This window comes from Moschus berezovskii, chromosome 19, assembly GCF_049115385.1.
Source record: "Moschus berezovskii isolate FMDL1 chromosome 19, NW_MosBer_1.0, whole genome shotgun sequence".
Taxonomy (NCBI): Eukaryota; Metazoa; Chordata; class Mammalia; order Artiodactyla; family Moschidae; genus Moschus; species Moschus berezovskii.
Window position 1 is genome coordinate 72,485,521 of NC_142478.1, and position 12,568 is coordinate 72,498,088.

At 50.8% G+C, this 12,568-nt stretch overlaps 1 protein-coding gene across 1 annotated transcript in view; it reads right to left on the reverse strand.

The window, feature by feature from the left end:
* Positions 1 to 4,193, reverse strand: part of TBC1D10A (TBC1 domain family member 10A) — a 28,930-nt gene extending 24,737 nt beyond the window's left edge. The window contains exon 1 of the mRNA XM_055404732.2: positions 3,883 to 4,193. Within this exon, the coding sequence (XP_055260707.2) occupies positions 3,883 to 4,193 (311 nt within the window). The remainder of the gene's footprint in view (positions 1 to 3,882) is intronic.
* Between the last annotated feature and the right edge of the window lie 8,375 nt (positions 4,194 to 12,568).

Below are 12,568 nucleotides of genomic sequence, written 5' to 3' on the forward strand. Positions count from 1 at the left end.
GATCCATTTCTCCCCTAACAGGAAGCCAACACCCACGGGATCCCAGACAGCACAGCTCCTCACCTCATCTGGCCTGCAGCACTGTGCACAGCGAAGCTGGGTGGGAAACTCCAGCTTCAAGAGGCCAGTCTTGGCAATCACATAGGAAAAGGAGGGGAGGGCAGGGGTGGGTCCCTCAGGCCATCTTCCTCAGGCCAGAGACCTGGTATCCACTGGTATCCTTCTTTCCTTTCTTGACCAACTCCAAAAGGGACCCCCTCCCCACAAACAGGTCTGCTCCTCCTGTCCCCAGAGTCCTCTGGCTACCCGTTCCCTGCTGAAGATCCTTCTTTCTTCTCCTCTGGTCCATCTTGGGCTTCAACAACCAGCTCAGCTGCCCGCCAAGTCGAAGGAGCCAATGCTGTCAGCACTTGGTCTGCGCCCACACCACCACAGGGCCCTCCACTGGCTGGCTGCTTTCTTGCCTCTCCCCATCACTGGCTACTGCTCCATGGCAGGCAGGGACCATCTCAGGCCCCACAAAGGTTCCCTGCAGAGTAGACTCAAAAGATAGACAAGGTGAAGTAAAGAGGGCCTAGGGCTGGGAATCAGGAGTTCTGGGTTTACTTCCTGGCTTTGCTCAGAACTGACTGAACAGGTGAGGTTAATCATTTCCTTCAGGCCTCAGTTTACCTATCCATAGGAAGATGGCCATCTCTAAGGTTGCTTTCAGCTTCCTGACTCGAAATGTGTGTCAGAAAATGTTAACCGATCATTTACTTCTCTGCAGGCCTGAGAACAAAGTGAATAAGCCTGGTCCCAGGGAATTCCCCGGTGGTCCAGTGGTTAGCACTCCATGCTTTCACTGCCAAACTGCCAAGGGTCTGTGTTCAATCCCTGGTCAATCCCAACTCAAGATCCCACAAGCTTCAGCCAAATAAAAAAGGCCTGGTCCTAGTTCTGAAGCTCATCAGTCTAATGAAGTGTAACAAAGTGGTAATGACAACACAGTCTTATCCTTGCTGGACCATCTCTATGGACCTCCCACACTGCTGAGGGAGTCAAAAGTACTGAGCTAAGCCAGGGAAGGTAAGGGCACACAGGTTCCTGTTAGGGACCTTCTGTTCTACTGTCCAGGACTCGGTTTACTGCTGGGGCCATATTAATGGGTGGGAAAGGCAATGGAAACTGTCCTGACTTGGGAGTCAGAACCTCTGGTTTCAAGACTTGGTTCTGCCACTAGTGTACTGTGTGAGCTTGAGCAAATTCTTCTCTTTTCTGTGACCTCAGTTTCCTCATCGTATAAGAAGTTAGGATTACACTGGTCAAATTCTTAAGATCCCTTCTGTGGGAGGGATATAAGTCTATGATTTGATGATCTACTCACAACAGGCACCAAGCAGTCACCCAAGGAGGTAGCTTCTGATCTACTTTCCTCCCCTACCCCACTGGCCCCTGGCAATTGCCAAAACTGTCTTAAGACAACCTTTGGCCCAAGATGGCTGAAACAAACCTTTAATCTGGAGCCAGAGTCCTGGCCATCTCCACTGCAGCCATCGGGGCTAATGTTTCACTTCTCTGGGCTAGCACATGGACTCTTAGCCTTCAACCACGAGACTGGGTTCAGGGCGGTCACTCTGAAACTTCCCATAACTTCCTCCCTTATGGCCTTGGGCAGGGACTTACTTTTGGCTATTTTTTTTGAACCACAATATTGACTCTACAGGGAACATCCAAGTTTTCAGACACCAGAGATTTTAGGGTGGCCAATAGGGTCAAGAAAGTGAGGCAGGGAGAGAGGAAGAGACCCGGAATCCCACTTCAGCCCCAGCCCTATAGACACCAATGATGCAGAGGGCGTCTGCAAAGCCCGGGTTTGCGGTTGGAGGGTGGGAAAGACAGATGTCTGGCTGCTTGGTTGGGGACTACAGCCAAAGGGAGGTGCTCCCACTGGGGCCTCTCTCTATTCACAAATACCAGAGGTATGCCCTCATTTTCTCCTCAATTTTCAGACCCTTAGAAGGCAAAGAAAGGAAACTAACATTTGCCTAGGCCACTACTTGCACCAGGCACTGTGCTAGGCACCTTTGAATACTTAATCTCTACAGTAATCTTGGGAATAGGTGTTACTGTTGCCCTTTACAGTGAGTAAACAGGATCAGAGATTCAAGCTCTTGCCCAAGGTCACACAGCCAGAAAGTGTGATTTCTTCCTAAATCCGGCCTTTTCCCACTATTTCACACTGCTTTGTACCCTGAGATCTAGTTAACTTCCTGATAAGCAGGTAGTAGGAATTTTAAGTAGGAATTTTCACCTCCCAGAATTCACCAGCATGTCTGAACTCTTCCAAGCTCCCACAAATGCAACTGGTAACTCCTTTCCCACTGGTGTTTGCTCTTCAATTCAAAAATATACCTAAGTTCTCTCTGGGTTCTCAAAAGCTACTCCCTGGGGAACTGTGACAAAGCTTCAAGCCAGAATAAGGGGTGTTCTCTGAGTTCTGCACTGGACTAGGCTTGGCTTGCTCTGAGCAAGTGGGAAGAGGCTGGAGGAGAGAGATCCAGTGGGTAAAAGAGAACTCTCCTTAGGGGAGGGGCCTGCATTTCTCTCCAACTTTCCAAAGGAGAAGGAGGCCTGGTAAATATGAGGCTTTGGGACTATGGAAAATCCCAGAAGTGAACTTTATGGGGTTGCTTGTGTGGGGTGGGGATCTTACAGATGGTCAAGGCTCTTCCACAAGTCATAAGAGAGATTGAAGAAGCCTTAGACGATCACAGTTAGTCAGAGAAGGAGAGGAAGGACCCTCTGGAATAGGGTCATGGCTGAGTCCTATAGGCTCTCCCAGGTGATTGTGTGGTGCTCTCTATTGAAGGGGAGGCACATCTCAGGGGAGGCTTGTCATTTCCGTGCAGAACCCTGGTCTCAAGTGACAGGACAGCTGGGATGTGAGTGGGCTCTGGAGTCCATCTTTCCTAAAGGGATCACCAACTCATACATATGATCCCTGTGAGGACTGGACTCAGGGAGTACTCTGGGGGCAGAATGTGGCTGCTCAGCTCACCCTGCTTAGAGGGAAGGTGCTGCTCCACTGCCTCACATTGCTCTGCCTGCCAGCTGGGGGCCCCTGGGTGTGGGAGATCTAGGTGTGCTATGAGCGGGGACTCTGCTGTCTCCTTGCCTGCACCCTAGTCTGTGTTTGGAGAGGAAGCCAGCTTCACAGTCTGTCCTGGAGGTGAGGTACCGTACCCCTGTGGGTACTGGGAAGGGGCAGTGCCTGCCCACCTGTTGCTGGTGACAGGGAGAAACCTGCCTCTGCGGAGGAGGGGGCACTCTCTGTCCCTTCCATGAGGGGACGTGAGTCTCTATCCCAAGGTGGGATAGACCCATGTCAGTCTATCTAGAGGTCCCTGTGCCTGGAGAGGAGGTCAGTCTGTGCCCGAGCGCGGTGGGGGCAGGGCAGCCCGTCCCTCTGAAGTCGGCCTAAGGTGTCCCCCTGATGTGGCGGTGGCGGGTGCTGAGACAAGGACGTCAGTGGGTCTTATAGGGGGCGGGATACGGAGAATACCGCGCTGCTGGGGGAGGGGAGACCACCTGTATGCCTGTCAGGAGCTGGCCGAGCCACCCAGCCCTAAGGCGAGGGTGGCAGCGCTGGGGCTGGGAAAGGTATCAGTCGACCTGTGTGCTCCGGTGAGGACAGCACTCTAGGCCCTTCCGAGGGGCGGGTCAGTCCGCCGGGGGTGGGGGCGGGGGGGAAGGTGCGGGTGGGGCACAGGAGATAAGGGATTGTTGTTCCCGGTTGGAGGGAGACGTGTCTGTCCTTCCTGAGAGCGGCTCTGTCAGCGTCGAGGCACCGCCGCGGGTCCTGCCCCTGGTCCCCTGGCTCCGAGCCCCAGCGATACTCACGCGCCCTCGGCGCCCTGCGAGCCCACGATGAAGCCGAACTTGTCGATGCGGCGCTCGGCGAAGCCGTTGGTCTCTGAGTCGGAGCCCAAAGAGCTGAGCTCGTCGGCGGCTGCGGCGTCGGGGCCCGGGGCCAAGCTCTCCCGGGTCCCCGACAGGCTCCCCTCCGCTGCGGGCGCGCGCGGCCCGTTCTCTTCGAGGCTCTTCGCCATCCTGGCCGCGCCCGCCGCCTCAGCTTCAGCGGCCACCTCAGCCGCCTCAGCCGCCCGACCTCCGCCGACGCCACCGACGCCCCGCCCACGCGCCGCGCCCATTGGTCGCCGCAAAGCCGGGGGCGGGGCCCTAGGACTTCCCCGGCGCTTCCTCCCCGCAACGCCCAATGGGTGCCGCGGACCCCAGGGCCCGCCCACCTCCCCCAGGCTGGCGCCAACAGGCCCGACGTGAGGGGGTGGGGCGGCCGTCACCCGAAGCCCTCCCCCCGAGCTGCCAATCACCGAGAGCTCACCTGAAAGAGCTTTAGGGCTTTTCCGGATTAGCCTCTGCCGGGCGTATACCTGCGGCACCGCGCAGGCAGAGACCGAGGGCGCCCTCTGGGAATACTCGTCCTCTCCTCGCGAGACCTTAAGGACGTGGGTGAGGATTGTTCTCCCGTTCATTTATGAGTAGCTCTGAGGAGACTCGGGATGGGTTCGGGGAGTCGCCCAGGGACATGGCAGCTTGAAGAGGGAGGCTGAGATAGAAATTCAGCAGCCCTTTCCTTCCCTGCTCACTGCTTCTGGGGCCTATTGTGAAGTCGCTCAGTCGTGTCCGACTCTTTGCGACCCCATGGACTGTAGCCTACAAGGCTCCTCTGTCCATGGGATTGTCCAGGCAATAGTACTGGAGTGGGTTGCCATTTCCTGCTCCAGCGGATCTTCCCAACCCAGGGATCGAACCCGGGCCTCCCCCATTGTAGACAGACGCTTTACCATCTGAGCCACCATTAATAAGAATAATGACCAACGACTATTGAGCCACTCACTGCCCTGAACGACTTCTACCTACTTTCTCTTATTTTTCCAAGAGCCTTGTTGAGATACCATAAAAATCGCCCATTTAAAGTATATAATTGTGTTTTAAGTATATTTGTGGTGTTGTGCAGCCATCACCGACCATAACCTAATTTTAGAACGTTTTCATCGCTCCAAAAAGAAATTCATTCCTATCCTTACCAGTCACTCCCCATCCTTCCTCCCCCAGTCCCTGGCAACCACTAATCTGTCTCCATACTTTTGCTTTTTCTGGACATTTCATATAAATGGAATCATACAGCATGTGGCCTTGTGTCTGGTTTCTTTCACCTCAGATGTTTTCAGGGTTCATGCATTTTCATTTCTCTTGGGTAGATAGCTAGGAGTGGGGATTGCCGGGTCTTTAACCTTTTGAGGAACTGGCAAGCTGTTTTTCAAATTGGTCACCCCATCGCACCATCTCTTGCAATCTTTTAGCGAGGAGGTAGATACTATCTTTAGGTTTCGCTGGTGGGTCAGCGGTAAAGAATCTGCCTGCTAATGCAGGAGACTCAAGTTCAGTCCCTGGGTCTCGAAAATTCCCTGGAGAAGTAAATGGCAACCCACTCCAGTATTCCTGCCTGGGAAATTCCATGCACGGGCTGCAGTCCATGGGGTCACAAGAGTCCAGCATGACTTAGCGACTAAACAACAACAGAGACTATTTAGTCCCAGTTTACAGTTAAAGAAACTGAGGTGCAGGGAAGTGATGTCAGCTGCCTGAAGTCTCAGAACTAGCTTGTGGCAGAGCCAGGATTTGAATCTAGCTCTTACCAACAGCATTCTTGGCAACAGATATTCTCGCCTGGAGAATCCCGTGGACAGAGGAGCCTGGCGAGCCAGAGTCCATGGGGTCGCAAAGAGTCAGACATGACTGAGCGACTACCACTACTGCTTACCAACAGCTTCTATTGGGAAGCACAGGCTAATAGTATTTATGTAGACTTAGCTGCCGGCAGCCAACTTCTCACCCCAGGGATTATCAACTCGTAGACTTGTAATGGTAACTCCTCACCTCAGTCCAGTACTTCCTGGCGCATAAGTCACAACCATATTGTCATCTGACACTCCCCTGCAGACCTATTGGGAGACAGGCTTAGAGAGGAGAAGGGACCAGAAGACCCAAGCCAAGCCTGAGCTGCAGAGCCTGGGACAGGCTGCTAAGGGGCCCAAAGCAGCCCCAAGAAGGGAGGTCTTAAGCCATGACTTCACCAGCTGTTTCCTTAATGCCATGTGGCTCAGACATTCTTGAAGACTTCACTGTGCGGTCTTGACATTCCATAGGCTTCTGGTTTTCCATAAACAGGGCAATAACAGATACAGGGGTGAGCACATGCTCTTTTGGTCTTAAACTCTCAGTCTGGGAGGATGTGTTCCACCTCTCTAGCAGTTCCCGAGTGGTGGGCTCTTAGTCCCAGCTCCAAGGAAGAGCGGAGCACACCTGGCCGGAGGGTGAGGGCCTATCCCAAGGAAGGGAGAGAGAGTCACATGCCTGGAAACGTGAAGCCCGGGTCTGGCAAAACATCCACAGCCCTGTGACTGCAATTCTGGTTCTACACTCATATCCCAAACACGCTCAGCTCTATGAGGCATCTGTACAGTGATGTTCATTCCAGGGGTATTTGGGATGGGTGTGGGGGTGGGCAGGTTAGAAGCATCCAGTGTCCTTCCTTAGGAGACTGGATAGATGTTGATCTCAAGTTAAGGCCTTGAGGCTCCAGCTTCTAATTTTCTTACATAAGACCATCCAGGGCAGTTCCCTGGTGTTCCAGTGGTTATGAGGGCACTTTCATTGCTGAGGGCACGGGTTCCGTCCCTGGACAGGGAACTGGGATCCCGCAAGTCACATGGGGATAGCAAAAAAAAAAAAAGGACCACCCTTGATTCGAATCTCTGCTGTCACTGTGTGACCCTGAGCAAATCACTTCTCTCTGAGCCCATGTCCTTACCTATAAAATGTAAATAAATGAAAAAATGTCTCCTTGGAGTTGTCCTGAGACTTTTAGTGTGATAGTGCGTGGAAGCATCTGGCACATGGAAATACCCAATGGGAGCCAGGAGTGGTGGCATCCCCTTTGCCAAACACTTGCAAATTCATCATTGTCTTGAGTGTCTCCCACCACAGTCTGTGGCTGCCGCAGGGGAGTTTTCCTAATTTTTGGCTTGGGAGACTTCGCTTCATGGCTGTGCCCCTCAGTAACTGGATGTTCTCGTGCAAAATTGCTTAGCTTGGGACTTGGCTGGTGGTCCAATGGTTAAGACTGAACTTCCATTGCAGGGGGCTGGTGGGTTTGATCCCTGGTCAGGGAACTAAGATCCCACATGCCCTGCGTTGTGGCCAAAATTTAAAAAAAAAAAAATTGTTAGCTTCTCAGATCCTGTTTCCTCTTCTAAAAAATAGGAATGTCAGTAATTACTTGTTGAAGAGTTGGTGGACCATCTCTGAAGCCTTCCGCATATAGTAGATCCTCAATAAATGTTACAGTTCTTTACTTCCGATTCCAGAGCTCTTTATCTGATGTTACTCTGTAACTCTGGGGGAAGGGTGGGAGACGTGGAGGCGGAAGGAAATGAGGAAGTCTCTCTGCCGTGCTCTGGGAGAGCAGTATGCAGCAAGCACAGAGGTCCCGAAAGGGAAGCAGGCTCGGAAGATGGTGGAGTGGAGTAAGAAAGCAGAAATGAACGAACGGATGGTCCAAAGGAATGCCCTGCACAGTCACGTGGTTCACTGGAGCACAAAATAAGGGGCCTTTGGCAACACTGTCCAACACCCTGGTAGACCGGCTGCTGTAGTCTTTAAAGGATGGGAGATGCACAGCCAGACCTACAGAAATGTGCTGAAAACCTGCAAGTCTCATCTTACTGGCGTCATAAGCAGGAGTGTATGAGGCCCTGACACAGGCCTCCAGTCAGCACCCTGTCCTGGATCCTGGAATATGCTCAAGAAATGTCAGTGTTCGCCAGGAGCAAACAGATGTCTAGATATCATAGTCTTTATCTATAATGAGAGCAGAGATGACGTTCATAAAGTAGATAGCTGGTGCCCAGGAGCCTATGAAGAGTAAACAAACTATAAAGCTTCTTCATCGCTTCGGTTCAGTTCAGTTGCTCAGTGGTGCCGACTCTTTGCGACCCATGGACTGCAGCATGCCAGGTTTCCCTGTCCATCACCAACTCCGGGAGCTTACTCAAACTCATGTCCATCAAGTCGGTGATGCCATCCATCCATCTCATCCTCCATCGTCCCCTTCTCCTCCTGGCTTCAATCTTTCCCAGCATCAGGGTCTTTTCAAATGAGTCAGCTCTTCGCATCAGGTGGCCAAAGTATTGGGAGTTTCAGCTTCAGCATCAGTCCTTCCAATGAATATTCAGGACTGATTTCCTTTAGGATGGACTGGTTGGATCTCCTTGCAGTCCAAGGGACTGTCAAGAGTCTTCTCCAACACCACAGTTCAAAAGCATCAATTCTTCAGCGCTCAGCTTTCTTTATAGTCCAACTCTCACATCCATACGGGACTACTGGAAAAACCATAGCTTTTTAGTTAATAAAGTCTGTCACTGTTTCCCCATCTATTTGCCATGAAGTGATGTTACTCCTTGGAAGGAAAGTTATGACCAACCTAGATAGTATATTAAAAAGCAGAGACATTACTTTGCCAACAAAGGTCCGTCTAGTCAAGGCTATGGTTTTTCCCGTGGTCATGTATGGATGTGAGAGTTGGACTGTGAAGAAAGCCGATCGCTGAAGAATTGATGCTTTTGAACTGGGGTGCTGGAGAAGACTCTTGAGAGTCCCTTGGACTGCAAGGAGATCCAACCAGTCTATTCTAAAGGAGATCAATCCTGGGTGTTCATTGGAAGGACTGATGTTGAAGCTGAAACTCCAATACTTTGGCCACCTCATGCGAAGAGTTGACTCACTGGAAAAGACTCTGATGCTGGGGAGGATTGGGGGCAGGAGGAGAAGGGGACGACAGAGAATGAGATGGCTGGATGGCATCACCGACTCTGTGGACATGAGTTTGAGTGTACTCCGGGAGTTGGTGATGGACAGGGAGGCCTGGCGTGCTGTGATTCATGGGGTCGCAAAGAGTCGGACACGACTGAGCGACTGAACTGAACTGAACTGATGGGACTGGATGCCATGATCTTAGTTTTCTGAATGTTGAGCTATAAGCCAGCATTTTCACCCTCCTCTTTCGCCCTCATCAAGAGGCTCTTTCCTCCCGACACTGAGGATAGCAGTTGAGACTGTTTTGGCAGACAACACCAATGGGGCTAGCATGAAGCTGCAGTCAGTGGGCCCCCCAGCTTAAAAACAGTCACTGCTTTGCATATAAGCCTCAGAAGCAGCGTGATTCAGAGGTTGTCACCAAGGGCATCAGCCTGGTTTCCCCCTTCTCTTTGTCCTCCTTCCTATGGCCACTTCATCCTCAAGCTGGAACTCATGGGAGCAGCTCCAGGCTCACTTGCTTCCTCCATCCAGTGGATGACTCTTCTGGTAGCTTCTGTTCAGTAATGGGAAAGGAGTACAAGGCTGTATATTGTCACCCTGCTTATTTAACTTATATGCAGAGTACATCATGCGAAATGCCAGGCTGGATGAAGCACAAGTTGGAATCAAGGTTGCTGGGAGAAATATCAATAACCTTAGATACACAGATGACACCACCCTTATTTATGGCAGAAAGCAAAGAGGAACTAGAGAGCCTCTTAATGAAAGTGAAAGAGGAGAGTGAAAAAGCTAGCTTAAAACTCAACATTCAAAAAACTAAGATCATGGCATCCGGTCCCAACACTTTATGGCAAATAGATGGGGAAACAGTGGAAATAGTGAGACTTTATTTTCTTGGACTATAAAATCACTGTAGATGGTGATTGCAGCCATGAAATTAAGACACTTGCTCCCTGGAAGAAAAGCTATGACCAACATAGACAGCATATTAAAAAGCAGAGACATTACTTTGCCAATAAAGGTCTGTCTAGTCAAAGATATGGTTTTTCCAGTAGTCATGTATGAATGTGAGGGTTGGACCATAAAGAAGGCTGAGCAATGAAGAACTGATGGTTTTGCACTGTGGTGTTGGAGAAGATTCTTGAGAGTCCCTTGGACTGCAAGATTAAACCAGTCAACCCTAAAGGAAATCAGTCCTGAATATTCATTGGAAGGACTGATGCTGAAGCAGAAGCTCCATTACTTTGGCCACCTGATGCGAAGAGCTGACTCCTTAGAAAAGACCCTGATGCTGGGAAAGATTGAAGGCAGGAGAAGGGGACGACAGAGGATGAGATGGTTGGACGGCATCACAGACTCAATGGGTAAGTTTGAGCAAGCTCCAGGAGTTGGTGATGGATAGGGAAGCCTGGCCTGCTGTAGTCCACGGGGTTGCAGTCAGACACGACTGAGCAACTGAACTGATTGTTCAGTGATGAGGAGGCAGTATTCCTTCACTCTGTACCAGGACACAGGTCTATCTATAATTTAATCATCACCACAGCTCAGAGATAGGAAACACCAACTTGTTTAGTTGACCTCAGTTTAAGACAACTGTAGTACCTTCTCTTTTCCAATGCTGCAGTCCATGGGGTCGCAAAGAGACACAACTGAGTGACTGGACTGAACTGAACTGAGTACCTTCTCTGTACTATGATAAGGATTAAGAGTGTATCCTGTCCTGCATCATGGATTGTATGACTCGGGTACCAGAACTGTTCACTTATATGTACTTTAAAAATAAAACAACATACACAAGTTAAGATCAAATCCCCAAATCAGGTAGTTAATAATCTTAAGAACTTACATTTCACTTTTAAAGAAGTAAACTTTTTAAAATCTTACATGCTAATTCATGGACTTTTAAATGAGCTATATTTCTTTTGCCTTTCTGATTTCTGCATTATAGGAATAAATGAAATATTACCCGTAAAGATGGGTGTAATTACAGTGTACCACATATTTCAAGTATTCTAATACAATTCTTATACCCATTCCCTTAATACTTAATTTTAGAACGTGAAATGGGTCTAATCATTAGTGGCCTCCAATGGGCTACATGGTTTTCATTTCAAGCAGCTGGTGGGAACTGAAATTCCTTAGTGTCTACTACTCAGAGAACCCTCTTCATGCAAGTCTTCAAAGTCAGTGAGCCTGAGAGCATCGAGCCAGGCTGTTTTCCCAGAAATCTCACAGCAGGAGCATTTCTCCCCGTTTCACAGTCTGGCAAGGTGTGAGGATGCTGTGGTCACCAGCAATACAAGAGCAGCTTTAGCCTTCCAGAGCCCTTGCTGGCCTCGGGGTATCCATCTTATCTTGAATCCCCAGAGGAATGCAAGTGAGGTCAGAAAAGCTGTGCGAGCAAGGGGCTGCCTGTGCTTACACGCTGCAGGCTCTAAACAAGAAGTGCAGAGAGCTGGGCTGCACACTGGGCCTGTGGCCACTGGCGACCACAGGGCCGCCTGGTCAATGGGTCTTCTACGACTTGAGTGAGCCAGAACAGATGTTCATTCAGGAGCTCCGGGAAGCTGAGTTCGGGCCCTGGAGGGCGGCTCAAAGGACCCATTCACTGACATTCCACCAGCAGCATTCCCAACATCCAAGCGCAGCCTCAGTCACGGAAGGCCTGTGAGATCTGCCCATCTGTGGAGGAGAGGCTGGCCCCAGAGCTATACCGGAAAGAGAGGAGAGCTTGGAGTATGGGGCTCCCCCAGCTCTACTAACCCCCTTCCCTCCTGGAACAAGACCCAGGGGCTGTCCAGGGGGACTTCTGGTGTTGGTCATGGAGAAGCAACCGACAGCTGGCTTACTTCTGGCACCCAAACCTTGGAGCTTCAGGAAGCCAAATTTCAGTCTTGGCCCCTGGGGGAAATTTCCAGCAAATGTCAGAGTGAGGAGTAACACCCCACTGACCGAGCTGCAAACATGAGCAGTCTGTAATGGAGCCACATAACTGGCACTGTCGAAGAGCCGCTTGAGCCCAAGGTCTAGAGTTGGAAACAGCTTGGCGAGCAGGAGAGGGAATGGTGACTAGAACACTGGGACTTCGGGGAAGGCCTCACCCCTCTGGGCCTGGGGAATGATTTCTCGGGATGAAATGGAAGGACCAGAGGGAAAAGGCACTGGGAACTCTCAGTGGGGAGACACAGGAGATCTTCCGAATGAAATCAACATTAGGTTTAAAACCAGGAAATGGTTATCAACAGGCTCTCACCTTCCTCTCTGTGAACACCCACGCACAGCAGCACCTGCCTCCCTGTGACAGCACAACTCCGAAAATAACCACCTGAGCCTGGCCCCCACGAGGGGGCGAGGACTGTGACAAGTGTTTTGCACACATTCTCCTTTTATCTTCTCATTGTATGGCTGTGGGCATGTGATTAACCCTTGTGCCCAGTTCACTCATGTGTAAAACAGGAACACCCACATCAGGATCACATGACTCAGGGAGTCCCCTGGTGGCCTAGTGGTTAGGGTTCTGGGCTCTCGCTGCCTTGGCCCTGGTTCAGTCCCTGGCCAGGAGCCAGGGTCTTGCAAGCTGCACAGCACTTACCTGATTAAAATTGATCCAGTGCTTAAAACAGTAAGTAGTTGGATAATTTTATAAAGTTTAACAAAAACGGTTCATGGCCTTGGAACAATGAAG